Source organism: Petaurus breviceps, unplaced genomic scaffold (genome assembly GCF_028583685.1).
Source record: "Petaurus breviceps papuanus isolate PSGF00001 unplaced genomic scaffold, PetGlider_PUasm1.0 77, whole genome shotgun sequence".
Taxonomy (NCBI): domain Eukaryota; kingdom Metazoa; phylum Chordata; class Mammalia; order Diprotodontia; family Petauridae; genus Petaurus; species Petaurus breviceps.
Window position 1 is genome coordinate 22136039 of NW_027186492.1, and position 14537 is coordinate 22150575.

The window sequence follows — 14537 nt, forward strand, 5'->3', positions numbered from 1 at the left end:
GTGCCATTAATCCTAAACTGGAGGAGAGCTGTCATGAATGCAGCACATTTCTAATGCAAATAAAGAAAAATGTCACTTTTCCCCTCCAACTAATGCTTTGAATGTAGATAAAGAACAATAATAGTTTTATTTATTTATGGGGCACTGATCCCCAGGAGCTCAATAAAGCACTATGCAAGCAAAACCATAGCTTAAAAAAAAATAACAAACTTTCACAATTGATTCTGAATCCAAAATCTGAATAAGAAAAAAAGTGAGAAGGATGTGAATGAAGGATTATGAAGGGTGACTTAAAGAAAAAGGGGTGGTGGTGGGAGATTTTCATAGGTGGACTATTTCCAGGGACATGTTTTTATTTATCTGTAGGCCTCAAAAATGAGTCTACACACGTAGCTATTGCCAGACCTAGGACCAGGATTCATCCTTGTGAAGAATTGAAAATTTGACTTGGACATCTGTAATGGTAAGCAAAAGGGTGCTTAGTGCCTTGTTTCAGTTAATTAAGTATTTAACACCTTGGTGGAGCCCCACCTTGTGATTTGAAGGTAGGAGGAACTAGCTGACACAAAGGGAATGGGGGGACAGGAAAGATAGCCACCATATAAGAGGAGCAGCACAAGCTGGGACTGAGCAGAACTGAGGAGAAAACTTGTGGTGTCTGGGCTCTGTCTGTTCTGTCTGTGTTGATTTGTGTTTGTGATACTTTGTACAGAAGCCCTGGGACCTTCCTGCTGATTCAGAAGCCCTGAAAGAGGATTTTCTTGTCGTCTGTTTACAGAAGTCTTGGAGGAGGGTTTCAGAGGTCCTGGGACTATACCAATGATTTGTGTTGATTTCTCAGACCTTGTTTGTGGGTCTGTGTTGATTTCACAGGCAGATAATGAACTCATGATGGTGCTGGCAATGTGCATGAATGTTGTTTTGGTTCTGTTGAGCTTTGTCTTCCCAGACACAGAGACTGTGAAGGACTTGAGGTGGACTGGTCACTGTGGGCTTTAATATGGAGCAGGACCTAGAGGAGGAACTGGACAAGGAACTAGATGAGGAGCTGAGAGCTGCCTGCCTGTGAATCCAGGTGACGGTTGGGTGAACTCAGGCAAAAGCTGGGACCATGGAAGAGGAACCCTGGACTTAGGAGCCAGCCTGGAGCCAAGATGAAAAGACCTCTCCTTGGGTACTTAGTGCTGACTGACAAGATCATGATTTACTGTGACCTAGGGGTGGGAGAACTTTGTGCTTTGTACAGTTGTACTCTTTAAGGATGATTGAGTTAAGGATGATTGGAAGCTAGTCTCCAAATCAAGAAGAAAGAAGACTTTCTGACTGAGAGATTAAGACAATGTCACCTAAGGGTGGGAGACCTGTGTACTTTGTATCCTGAATGATATCTATTGTTTAAAACTTTGTGGCCATGTTAGTGCTAAGTTGTTATGTTATATCATTGTGAATGTTATACTGTGGTTTCTGTAAATGTTTTGCTGAATAAATAGAAAGTTCACTATACTATGGGATCAGAACCTTAAAGCTATTCACAGCAGCAGTTCTCTGGAGAGCTGTTCCTGCTCGGCTTCACAACGTCATCTTCACCAATGGAGTTAAGGACGACGGCGGGGGGATGGGGACCTTACTTGGAAAGGGACAACGGGAATTAGAGAACCCCAGGAGTTCTGGGGTGAGAAAAGAGTGCCTAGCTCTCCTAGGTTATAGCTATCCTGTATACACAATACAGCATAGCCTTTTCTCTGAAATAAAGACCACTGAAAGAGGAGGGGACAGAATACCTTCTTCTTCATTTTTTTTTTTGCTTTTTGAAGGGCAATATGGGGTTAAGTGACTTGCCCAAGGTCACAGGCTAGTTTTTGTGCTGTGTCTGAGGCCGGATTTGAACTCAGGTCCTCCTGACTCCAGGGCCAGTGTTCTATTCACTGTGCCACCTAGCTGGCCCACCAGATTAACTCCTCTATTCCCCTTTCTCTTCTCTCCTCTTTTCTCCCCTTTTCTCTCCCTCCTTTTCCCGTTCCTCTCCTCTCCTTTTTCCTTTCTCTTCTCTGTTTCTTTTTCTCTTCTTTCTATCTCTTCCTCCTCGTCTCCTCTGTCTGTCTCTGCCTCCATCTCTGTCTCTATCTCTGTCTCTCTCTGTGTATCTTTGTCTCTGTCTCTCTCTGACTCTCTCTGTATTTTTCTCTGCCTCTTTGTGTCTCTCTCCCTCATGTGCTCCTCTATCTGTCAGAGAAATTAGTGTTAAAAAAAGTTTTACTGAAGCTTAGCTTAGACATATTAAATATATATGTATGTATATATATATGTGTGTATGTATATATAGATGTGTATATATATACACACATATATTTTGCTCACATAGATAGCAACACACAGAGAAAAACACACATACAAAGGAAAAATGAGTCACATGCATACAGGCAAACTTATCAGGGCTTTTAGGTGCAGTGCTCTAGACTCATTCTTTCCCAAGGTCCACTCTTACAAACATAGTCCTCCCCTCGAGGTTCTAGGGGTGAAATTTCAGATTGCCCAGAACGCTAAAGGGTTGGAGACCTACTATTATTGGTCATGAGCTCCCATTCAGTATTCCTTAATAGCAATTAACCAATTAATACCAATTAGCTTTTACCAAAGGATAATAACTTTGAAGGAATAGCAAGAAGTAAAGTATAAGGACATTTCCCCAAACTGGGTGGTGCACTCTCTACCTCTGCATTCACTCAGTCCCTGGGAGAGTGGACTCAAACTTAAAGTGATTGGTAAAGAATGTTCCATCCTGGAACCAGGGTCATTAGAATACTTCCTGGCACTGGGAATCCTTTTCTCTCTTCTCATATTCCCTACAAGTTCATTTCATGGTATGGCATAGCAAATGAGTGAGTCTGATGAATAAATAGAGAGTTCACTGTGCTATATGATCGTAGTTCCTGCAGAACATTGCGCTCAAATGCTTGGGCCATTCACTTGCTAGGCTAAGTCAAGCAGGTCATACTGCTCCTGACTAGCTACTCACAAGACCTAGCTACTGTATTATATACCAGCAAATTCTCCTTCTGACTTTTTAAAGGTTGTAATCTGGTCTATTATGACCATGGTACTTATTCACCTAAGAGCAGGAAAAACAAATGAAGGATTTTTAAAAAATGAAGGTGTCATGGGTTTGCAGATACTTGGTGGCTGGGTGGGCAATAGAGTCTGATGTCCCTCGTTCACTTGAAGACTCACAGCAGTTCATACTCCTTACTCAAAGGAGGAAGTAAGGAGTACTGCCAAGGAAGAGCTAACAACAAAACATGTGGTGGTAAATCAATCCTTATAGGCAAACTCAGTTTTTTTGACTATGTCATTAGCCCTTTCTGGTCTGAAGGTGATTAGAAAACTCCTTGTCATACTCAGGATCAGTCTCTCAGTCACTTAGGGCTGGAAGATGTCTCCCTAAATTCTCACATGTTGAATTGAAATCAAAAGAGAATGTTAGACACACTTTCAGAACTGGGTCCTTGTTGGCCAGTCAGTCCCCACTATAGGCTATTATTGCTAAACACTTAAAATAATGGTTTATTTTCATGGACATAGGAATGAATATGGATACTACATCTTGCTACTTGTTGCAATAGCCATCTTTTAACAGAGACTGAGTGGGAGTGCTTAGTAGGAAGGTTGTTATTTCCTGAGGATCTAGGTCAATTCAAATGGAATGAGTGCTTTTCTCACAATTACCTAGAAGTATTATTATCCTTATTTCATAGATAAGGAGACTGAGTCTCAGAGTTGAACTTACATCTCTGTTCATAAGATTATGAAATAGATGACATGGGAATTGCACTAAGGTCTTCTCTTTCCAAGTTCAATGTACATTCCATTGTGCAACACTAAATTAGCTGCACTGACAGGAACACAGAGAAAAGCAATGATGAAGGAAGGAAGAAGCATGTAGGTACACATATAAATTATGCCACATGGGCATGTAAAACTCACATCTGAGATAGGTTGGTTTTAGATTGAGATCAGAGTGATTCAGAAAACTATGGGGCTTTATTTGTTACTATAGCCTCATAGATCCCTGTGACTTCTCTGTGACCTCATGAGGGCAACGGAAATAAATATGTTAGAGCATTAAGGTTTAAAGCCTGAAATGTTGAGACCAGACCTTAGAGTAAAGAGTAAATAACAGAACTTGACCCATGAATTTGGCTTCAGGAATGCTCCATCCCAGGGTTTGAGGGAATGTATGGGTTCTGTCTTTTCACTTCTACCACCAATGGTATTCCACTTACCTCTCTTCTATTCATGTAAAAAGAGCTAGAAGGGATAAGCATCCCTTAGCTGCTATTATGAAATGAGGGTCATGCTATATGCTCCTCGGACTGATGCTTCCCAATGCCCAGGAAAGCTAAGTCCCTGAATTATCATATGAAAAGCCAACCATGGGAAGAGGGAAAACAGTCAGGGATTAAAAATGGGGTTCATTGAGTGGTACCATGAAACCACTGTGAAGAAATTAGTGAACCAGTTTTCATAGAGCCTGGATATCTTAAAGGATGAGCCATTAAGGTTCAAAATCTATAGAACTAAAACCAAATCCTGGAGTCAAGAAGAAATAACAAGTCCCGAGGCCCAAACCAAAGAACCTGTTGCCTTCCTAGTTAGCATTGCTAGTTAGAAACCCATAAAGAGATGACATGGAGCTTTCAGATGAAACACTTAACCTCTCTGTGCCTTTGTTTCATCTGTAAAATGAGGAGTTTACACATGAGGGTTCCTTCCAATTCTAAATACATGATCCTATAAAGAGTCTATGAATTTATGATTATACTATGAACCTATGAATTTGAGCAGAATTCAAATTAATCTGACCACTAACTGATTTTTCTGCCATAATCTAGGTATTTTAGGGACAGGTGCAGTTTGTTAGTCAAAGGGAACCAGAAAATCATGATTTTGTAGTTCTCTTAGATGACAGGAATTATTTCTCTTGGTTTGCTTCTTTGAAAATTATACACAGGAAGCATAACATTCTGGTATTTCATTTTATTCTGAGACCAAATCAACCACCAAAAGGTTATTGTCTCTAAGCATTGTCATTCCTTTCCTATGCTGACCACAAAATCAACCTCCTTTACGCTCTCAGTTTTTTTTTTTTCTCCTTTACAGTTATAGAGGAAGAGTAGTGTATGAGAAAATGCTTCTTTGGTCTTATAGGTTTTGTGGTGGGAGGTAGGAGATGTGCAAGAAGGGGAGAAGATGGACAAAGTGTGACCTGAATTTTCATGACATTTGTTATTATTTATGTTTTCTTAGAAAGCCAAATTCTCGACTTCAGGTAATGTCCTTCATAGTAAAAAGTATTTCACTCTAAGTAAAGATAAATTAGTAAAAGTATAGGAAGAAGGGCAGGGGAAAATATTTTCTGGTTACATACAAACATCAACAAGGAAAAGGACTGGGTGTTTCCCAAAAGAGACCTGCTGCCTAATCATCTTGGGTTTATCATTTATCTGGCCACCCCTGAGAGAGGACAGTTTTAAAGCAATTAACAGTAGCTTTCAGTCCCATCACTACTGCTCATTAGTCAGAAGGTTCCCCCAATATATCTTGACATGGGATTTCACTATTTCTCCCAATTAGTCTATATTGTGTCAACCAGATACTCCTCAGTCCTTGACTTTGTTTTCTGGAGTAGGACAATCCTTTTCTGGTTGGATATCAGGTACACTCCTTCTGGAGGAAACCACCACACTGATTTCAAAGCTATTGAATAGCCAGTGACCTGTCAAGTCTCATAAGCCCTATATAAAGACAGTTACAAACTAACTGTAACAGAAATAAAAGAGAAATTAAATAACTAGACAGATATTCGGCATGCATAGCTAGTTCAAACTAACATAGTAAAGATAGAAAAGACTGCTTAAATCAACACATGGATTTAATGTAATAACAATAAAAAACATATTCATAGAATTTGTTAAGTCAAAATGTAATGGAGGAACAAATGGATAAGAATATCAGGAGGAATTTTTGAGAAAAATCTTTTCTTTTGGGGGATGTGAATCAATATCAAATTATACCTTTGAAGTGAAAGTTACCAACACTATCTGGTACTAGTTAAAAATATTTTTTAAAGACAATAAAAGAGAAAAAATAGTCAAGAATTAGAGCCAAAAATTACACAGGCTAGTATTTAATTAATGTGAATATCAAAAATAGGGAAAGTAATGATTATTAAATAAAAACTGTTAGGAAAATTGGATAGCAACATGACCAATCTTACATATAACAATAAATTCCAAATGAATCAATTAGCTACATATTTTTTAAAACTTTAAAAATCAGAAAAATATGCCATGAAATAGTTTTCACATTTGTGAAAGGAAAAATGAATCTTGCAACAGATTACAATAGGCTTCTAATTTGTGCTCCTGCCTGGTCTCTTCACGTTCCAATCTTGCCTCTTCCCAGTTGCCAAAGCAAATTCTCTTATCTAACCATATTATTCTCTCAATACATTACAACAGCTCCCTACCACCTCTAAGTTATAAATTATTCTACTTAACTTTGTAAAACTCTTTACAACCTGACCCCACCTTGTCTTTCTAGCCTCAGTGTATAGAACTTTCCCTCATGGACTCTTTGATTTAGCTGGCCTGACCTCTCTGCTCCTCACACAAGGCACTCCATCTTGTATTTGCATTGGCTGTTATGCACTGCTTCTGCATCTTTGCCTTTTAGCATTCCTTTTTTCTGTCAATACACAGCTCAGGTACCACCTTCCACATGAAAATTTTCCTGATCTCTGTAACTGCTAGTGCTTTCTCTAATGCTTTCCCTGGTTTCATTTGAATTTCTCCCCTTCACATTTCTCATGTGCCTATTTACATGCAACAATACCTCTTGTTTCTATGTTAGAATGTAAGCTTCTTACAAGTAGACATTATTTAATCCTTTGTATTTGTAACCTCAATGCCTAGCATGGAGTCTGATACATAATGGATGCTTAAAAAATTCTTGTTGATTGATTTGATTGAACACTTGTTTTCTTTACTGATACAAATTAAACCAGTTACTCCAGTGCATGAGATTACCAAAAGTCTGAGTAGAGAGAAAGAAGGGAAGGGAGTCAGAGACAAACTGAAGACATATGTTTAGACAATGGAAAAACGAAGTGGAACCAGGGACAAGAGTTGGAGGGAGAGCTGTCATACAGGTAGGAGGATGTAGGAGAGAAGAGTGTTATAGACGTCAAGGAAGACGAGAGAAAATCAAGAAAGAGGAGAATGTTAATAGTGTCAAGTGCTCCAGAAATGAAGAGAATAAAGACTGAGGATGTGCCATTGGGTTTGACAATTAGGCAGTCACTGATGAATTTGGAGAGAGCAGTTTCCAGGGCATGGTGAAGACAGAAGACAGATTACAAAGGTTCTTGAAGGAGTTAGTTGGCAGTGAGAAAGCAGACAAGGGGAATGTAGACTCTTTTTTAAGTTTAGTAGTGAAGGAAAGATTGGAAATAAGGTGAGAAGGGGGATAAATGTTTGAGGAGAATTTATGTTTATTTTCATGTTATTTGTTCCTATAGATAATTTGAGCATGTTTGAATGCAGAAATAAAGATACCAGTAGAGAAGAAAAGCAGCAGATAAAAGAAATCTAGGGGACTCGGTAGACCTATTCTGAAGAAATTAAAAAAAGGTCCTCTATGGTGAACAAAAACTGGAAAATAAGGAAGTATCCTCTTATTGGGGGAATGGCTAAACAAACTGAGGTATATGAATGTCCTGGAACATTATTATATGATAAAAAATAATGAAATGAATAATTTCAAGGGAATCTGAGAAGACCTTCACGAACTGATGCAGAGTAAAGTAAGTGAAAAGAGGAGTACAATTTTATAATGATAACATTATAGAGAAAAATAACTTTGAAAGACTTCAGCACTTTGATCAACATGATAAGCCAAGAATCCAAAAGAATGAAGATGAAACATGCCACTTATCTTCTGACAGAGAGATGATGAATTTAAAATATAGGAAGAGACATGCACTTTCAGATATGGCTACAGTGAATATTCATTTTATCGGACTATGCAGCTACATTATCAAGGGCCTTTTTCCTTTTGAATTTGCTCAGTGGGGAAAGAGTGGTAGAGTAGACACATTAATTTTTTTAAAATACTAGTTAATTGAAAAAATAAATAAAACATCAATAATAAAGAAGTAAAACCAGAGCCCTCACTGACACTATCAGACATATTCCATAACATTCTTCAATCCTAAATAGAAAGTAGATTTGAAAGTAAAAGAATAGATAAGTGATACAACAGATAGAGTAAGAAGCCTGGAATTAGGCAGATTCGTTTGTGAGTTCAAATCTGGCCTCATAAACTTCCTATCTGTGTGACCCTTGGCGTTACTTAACTCTGTTTGCCACATATTCTTCATTTGTAAAATTAGCTGGAGAAAGAAATGGCAAATAACTCCAGTATATTTGCCAAGAAAAACTCAAAAGGCATCCAGAAAAAAGGGGGTAGGGCAAGTAGGTGGTGCAGTGAATAGAGCACCAGCCCTGGAGTCAGGAGGACCTGAGTTCAAATCTCTGGCCTCAGACACTTGACACTTACTAGCTGTGTGACCTTGGGCAAGTCACTTAACCCCAATTGCCTTGTCTTCCCTTCTCCCAAACAAACAAGCAAACAAACCAAAAAGCCTACTGAAAAGACTGAACAACAAGTTGAAAGTAGAACTGTGGCCAATAGAATTTAAATTCCTTGGGGGAAGGAACTGTTTAATTTTTAATCTTTGTATCCCTCAGTGTCTAACAGAGTGCCTATAGGGAACATAGGTTAATATTTACATATATTTATTATTTTAACAAATAGTATGTGTGATGGCTAGAGTAAGGTCTTAAGAAAATGAAAATGGTAGCAAGGTAAAGGGTACAGGTGGAAGGGTTAGCCTTGGTAAGAACAAAGGCTGAGATTATGAATGACATTAAAGTGCTGAGAAACCTATTATGTATAAATTGCTGTGCTAAATGCGGTCAGTTGACTAAACTGAGTGAAACACAGCCCTCTGCTTCAAGGGGGCCCTGCCTCCCTCTCTCAGGACCTATATCCTGCATGTTAAAGATGATTAACAGTGACTCACTGAGGCTGTGGTTGAAATCTTCAATAATTTCCATTTTCTCTAAGCCACAAAACTACGTCATTTAAATGGTTTTGTGACTTTGCACTGGTACCCAGCCTAGGCATATATGGTCTAACAAGTAGTATTGTAAGGTTACCTCTCCCTCCTTTCGAAGGGCTATAAATTCTGGACATTTGGGGGTAAAAGCAGTAGTTGCTTTGGATACCTTCTCTGGCAAGATGCAGTTCCTGTTGTTCCCCTTCTTACTGATCTTCTTTCAATCTGCTGGTACCAGAGCCGGTGAGTTCTATTTTTCATCCCAAAGAGTTTGAATTTGACCCAAAAAGCTTCTATCCTTCCCCTGCTAAATATCGAATCCTCCCAGCCCTACTTAGATCCTTGGCTTCAAAACTGTTCACTAAGGATTCGTGGTCTTAGAACATCCCCAGAGTCATAATGATCTAACCTCAGAAAAAAAGTAGAGAATACTGGGAGAGAATTTTCCAAAGGTCTTTGAGCCTTTGTCTGCCTGAAAAAAGTAGTCCTGTCATTTTAATTTTGGGGTGTTTGAAGTAGTGTTGGTCTCAACAAAGGATTGACCTCTCCTTTTTGGGGAGTGAGGAAAGATGGAGTCTGGGAAGGGGACATAATACTCAGAACAATTGGAGGACCCAGGAGTCCAGGATCTCAGTCCCTTGGCTTCTCCTGTAGAACTTGGCATGCTACCTCCCATCCCAGCCCCAGATCACCTATCTCCCTTGTTCCAGCTTTCTGGAGAAGCCAGGAAAATGAGGACAGTGTCTCCTCTAAGACTCACAATGGAATTTTTTCTTTAGGAGAGATCATTGGAGGCCGGGAGGCAAAGCCCCACTCCCGGCCATACATGGCATATCTGAAGTATAAGAATAAAAATGGAAAAGAATTTGGTTGTGGTGCTTTCCTGGTTCGAGAGGATTTTTTGCTGACAGCAGCTCACTGCTGGGGAAGGTGAGTCTCACATTAGGGTCTCTTCCCTTTGCCTTTGACAGCTTTATAGGCTCTGAATGGGGACAGCAGGGTGTCCAGGAAAGATCCTACAAGGTATTCTCCCCCTCCCCCCAAAACCTATTTCCTTTACAAAAAGGAACCTCATGAATTCTCTAGAGGTTAACCTGACAACTTCTCAACATCCTGTATCCCTGTCATGAGGTACTTATGGATAAGAGTTAGCTCTATATGGAGGCTGAATAGGTGATCCACTATGTATGATATCCTAAAGATTAAAAAGGATCCTACTGTTAAAGAAACCTTTCCTACTGGGGGTGGCAGAGGTGGGGTGAGGAAGGGAATAAGCATTTATATAGCGCTTACTATATTCTGGGAACTGTGGTAAGTACTTTATAATATTATCTCATTTGCTCCTCAAAATAGCCATTTGTGAAGTAAATTATCCTGCTGTTATCCACATTTTTAAAGTTGAGAAAAATAAGGCAGACTTGTTCAGGGTTACACAACTAGTAAATGTTGGAAGTCCAATTTGAACTAGAGTTTTCCTGAGTCCAGGCCCACCACTATATCCACTGTATATCACTAAGCTTCCTGGCTGGCTATCTTTCTATAGAGCCTGAAATTCCTATTAGATTCACCTCTTTGCCTTTGGGCTTTATCTTCTGACTGAAAATGTGTGGCCCAGAGGAGTAATTCATTAACCCCTTCCTCTGGGCCCAACACCAGGAAGTTTATTGCTGAGGAAGGAGAAACCAAGAATAAGGAGGACCCTGCCTGGTAAAAGCAGGTCTAGATCTGCCTCCAGCTCTTCTGTGGGGGCTTCTGGGAGCAGCATTCAGTCTTGTGACGTAACAGTCAAAATTTGACAACTTGCAAACTTTTCTTAGGGCCATCCATGACCCTGAGAGCCACTGAACCTCCAAAGCTGCTCAGAGGTACCACGAAGGGGAAGGACATCCAGTAATACAACTTCAGTCCTTTCCTGTCTGGACTTCTTTCACTTTGGTGGTGGCAGCTGCCAGGTCACTTTTGCTCTGCCTGAGTCTGTGCTGTGGCTCAAGGATCAAGGAATCATAGGACATCTCTCCCTAGAACTGGAAGGGCCCTCAATGGTTACCTAGTCCAAACTCCTCCTGTGACAGATGAAGAACCTGACTCCCAGAGAAGTTTATTGACTTGACCAAAGTCAGGAAGAAGTAGAATTGGGATGAACATTGAGATCCTTTGAGTGAAAATATGGCATTCTTTCCACATCACTAGGCTGTATACCTTTCTGAGGCCTTTCTAGGAATTTCACATTTGTGACTCTCCTTCTCTTATCTTTATAGTTCAATAAGTGTCATTCTGGGGGCACATAACATTTCGACGTCAGAAAAGACCCAGCAGAACATTTGTGTGCTCAAAGCTATTCCACACCAACTATATGACAATCAAACCTTCAACAATGACATTATGTTGCTTAAGGTACTGTGTTTTTCAAGATTTGGGTCCCCAAGAATAAAAGACTTTCAGACTTTTAATTAGCGAGAGCTTTCTACCCCCTCAAACTTTCTCCATTTCTTTATTCAGAAGCCAAGAAGGGTGTGGCTCTTCTAGTGGGGTCCTAGGACTGGGTGACTGGGAGGTGGGAAGGAAGAGGAGACCTATGACTGGCTCTATGTGTGCTCTCTTGGGGAGGGGAGTGAGGAGAGCTGGAATCTCTTTCTTTTCTGCCACAGCTGAAGAAGAAGGCCAAGCTGAATAAAGCTGTGGCTGTCTTGCCCTTACCCCGGAAGAAGGACAGTTTGAGGCCTGGAAAGAGATGCATTGTGGCAGGCTGGGGGAGTAACCTCAAGAAGAAACTTCCAGACACACTTCAGGAGGTGGAGCTAAAAGTAAGAAAGGACCATGACTGCATGGACAAATACCCCAGACACTACAATTATTCTACCCAGATATGTGCTGGAGATCCTGGAGACCGAAAGGCTTCTTTTAAGGTATTTCAATGTCACTACTGTTTTGAAGTCACTTGGAAGAGCTCAGAAGCTGAAGTATAAAAGGGTTTCACTGGCAAATGGGATGATCCCACATATTTCAGTTTCCAAAGGCAATTGGGAAGCTGGATGGTGTAGGTGATGGAGCGCAGGACCTGGAGTAAGAAGAAATTCCACCTCAGACACTTAATAGCTATAGGATACTGAGAAAGTAAGTCACTTAATATCTCCTAGCCTCAGTTTCCTCATCTATGAGGATCAGAATAGTACCTGTCTCCTGGGATCATTGTAAGGATAAAATGAGAGATTTGTAAATGGTTTTGGAAACCTTGAAGTGCTGCTGTTGTTACTATTATTGTTGTAGTTACACTTCTTCCCCAAACTTGTGGTTGCATACATGTACACATTTGGGAGAATGTGAAGTTGCCTCAGTTCAACTTCATGTGAAGCTAAGAGTGAGAGAGAGCAATGGCTTCCTTATAAATTGATAGGGGCAACTGAAGTTCATCAGGACTGGGATATACATGCTTTGGTCTCAGATCTCTCCAAATCTTGGGGAGGTCCCTCAGTATCTTGGTTCACCTTTGGATATGGGAAGAATTGATGGGTGAGGAACGAGGGCCTCTGAATAACTGTCAATCTTCTCTATCTTTCAGGGGGATTCTGGAGGTCCTCTAGTGTGTGACAGAGTGGCCCAGGGCATTGTCTCCTATGGTTTTGGAGATGGAAGAAACCCTCGAGTCTATACTCGGATCTTCAGCTTCTTACCATGGATCAAGAAAACAATGAAGGCTCATGAGTACTAAGCAGCAGGCAAGGTCCTGCTCCCTAGACCGAATCTTTCTCTCTGGTGATGCTGTTCCCTAAAATGGCCTCCAAATACAGAGCTTAAAGCCAAGAGAGGTGTTTGGGAAAGGAGGACCGCATTTGTGGTTGTAGCCATTCCCTTTTCTCTTCCATTTCCATCATCTAGGCCTCTATAGCCCCTTACCTCTAGATATCTTCACATAATTATAAAACAATATGGCTTGAAACATCTTAGAAATCATATTATCTAAGTCCTTTGTATTAAACTAGGTGATATAGAGCCCTTCATGGTAACACATCTCGTCATTAATGTTAGGAAAATTTTAGAGAGGGCTAGAGACTTGTTGAAATTTAATCTTTTCACCAACAAAAGATATCCTGCCAAGTTTTTGACTAGGTTTTGTCAACAGTCAAGTTCCTGGGCATATGACTGTGAGACACCTACCTACCCCCTTCACCCCTCACTGCTTCTGCCAGGGTTCTTTATCTGGGAGCATGATTCAATCATGATATGACACTCATATGGCTCTCATTTACTTATCAGGAAGAGAAGGGAAGGGAAGGAAAGAAAAGGGAAGGGGAGATGAGGGAAGGGGAGGAGAGGAGAAGGAAGGGAAGGGAATAAGCATTTATTAAGCTCTTATTATGTGCCAGGTGGGCATTATGCTGAGCACTTTATATCATTATTTAATTTGATCCTTACAACAACTTTATGAGGCAAGTGCTATCATTGTTATCATTATCTCCATTTAATGAATGAGGAAACTTAGGCAGGCAGAGATTAAGTGATTTGCCTAGGATCATCCAACTAGTAAGAGTCTAAATCTAGATTTGAACTCCAGACCTCCTGATTCCAGACCTAGAACTCTATCTACTGCACCATCAAGCTGCTTCTGTCAGTCACTCCCAATCATTTTCCCCCTCCTAATTTTTATTGGCTTTTAAAAAACATATAACAGTCATTTCCTAATATAATACTTGGCCCCTGAATCCTTTCTAGTAACAAAGAGAAGAGATTTATGTAAAAATGACCAACAGGAACAAAGCCTGAAATTCTATACTGTTTTGTACACATCACCTACCTTCTACCAGATAAAGAAAAGTCCTGTTTTCCAGGACCAAAATGGTTCACTGCAATTAATGTGAGTTCTACCACTTTTTTTCTATGATTTTCATTTATATTGTTGTAGTCATTGTACATATCATTCTCTTGCTTCTGCTTGGTTCTCTTTACATCACCTTATAAATTTTCCCTCATTTCTCTGAATTCCTCACATTTGTTTCTTATATGACACAATTCCATGACATTCATGAACCTATTTGCATAGCTATTCCCCAACTGAAGAGAACACTTTTATTCCTTTCCAAACACAATGTTTTTTTCATAATTTATTCATTATCTCAGTGATCAGGTTAGCAAAAGGCTTAATCATATTAGATTACAGCATCTAGTAAAAATAAAAATGTTGGCACCTTGTATAACATGGCAAAACCAAACCCCAATGTTGAAGTCTACTTCCTTGATTTTCAATCTTCTGAATTAAAAGTCTTAGACGGGCAACCAAGAAAGCTGATTTGCTTAATAAAAAATTCTCCCTCCATACATGGTAGAAGCAGAATAGAAGTCAATCACATTTAACTCATGGCAA

The 14537-nt window shown here is 39.9% G+C and overlaps 1 protein-coding gene across 1 annotated transcript; it reads left to right on the forward strand.

The window, feature by feature from the left end:
- Positions 1-9360: 9360 nt before the first annotated feature.
- Positions 9361-13341, forward strand: LOC138175363 (granzyme B(G,H)-like). The gene is made up of 5 exons (XM_069105712.1): positions 9361-9421; positions 9958-10108; positions 11437-11572; positions 11827-12084; positions 12738-13341. Exons 1-5 carry the CDS (start codon positions 9361-9363, stop codon positions 12885-12887), a joined length of 756 nt encoding a protein of 251 aa, XP_068961813.1. The 3' UTR covers positions 12888-13341.
- The last annotated feature ends 1196 nt before the right edge of the window (positions 13342-14537 follow it).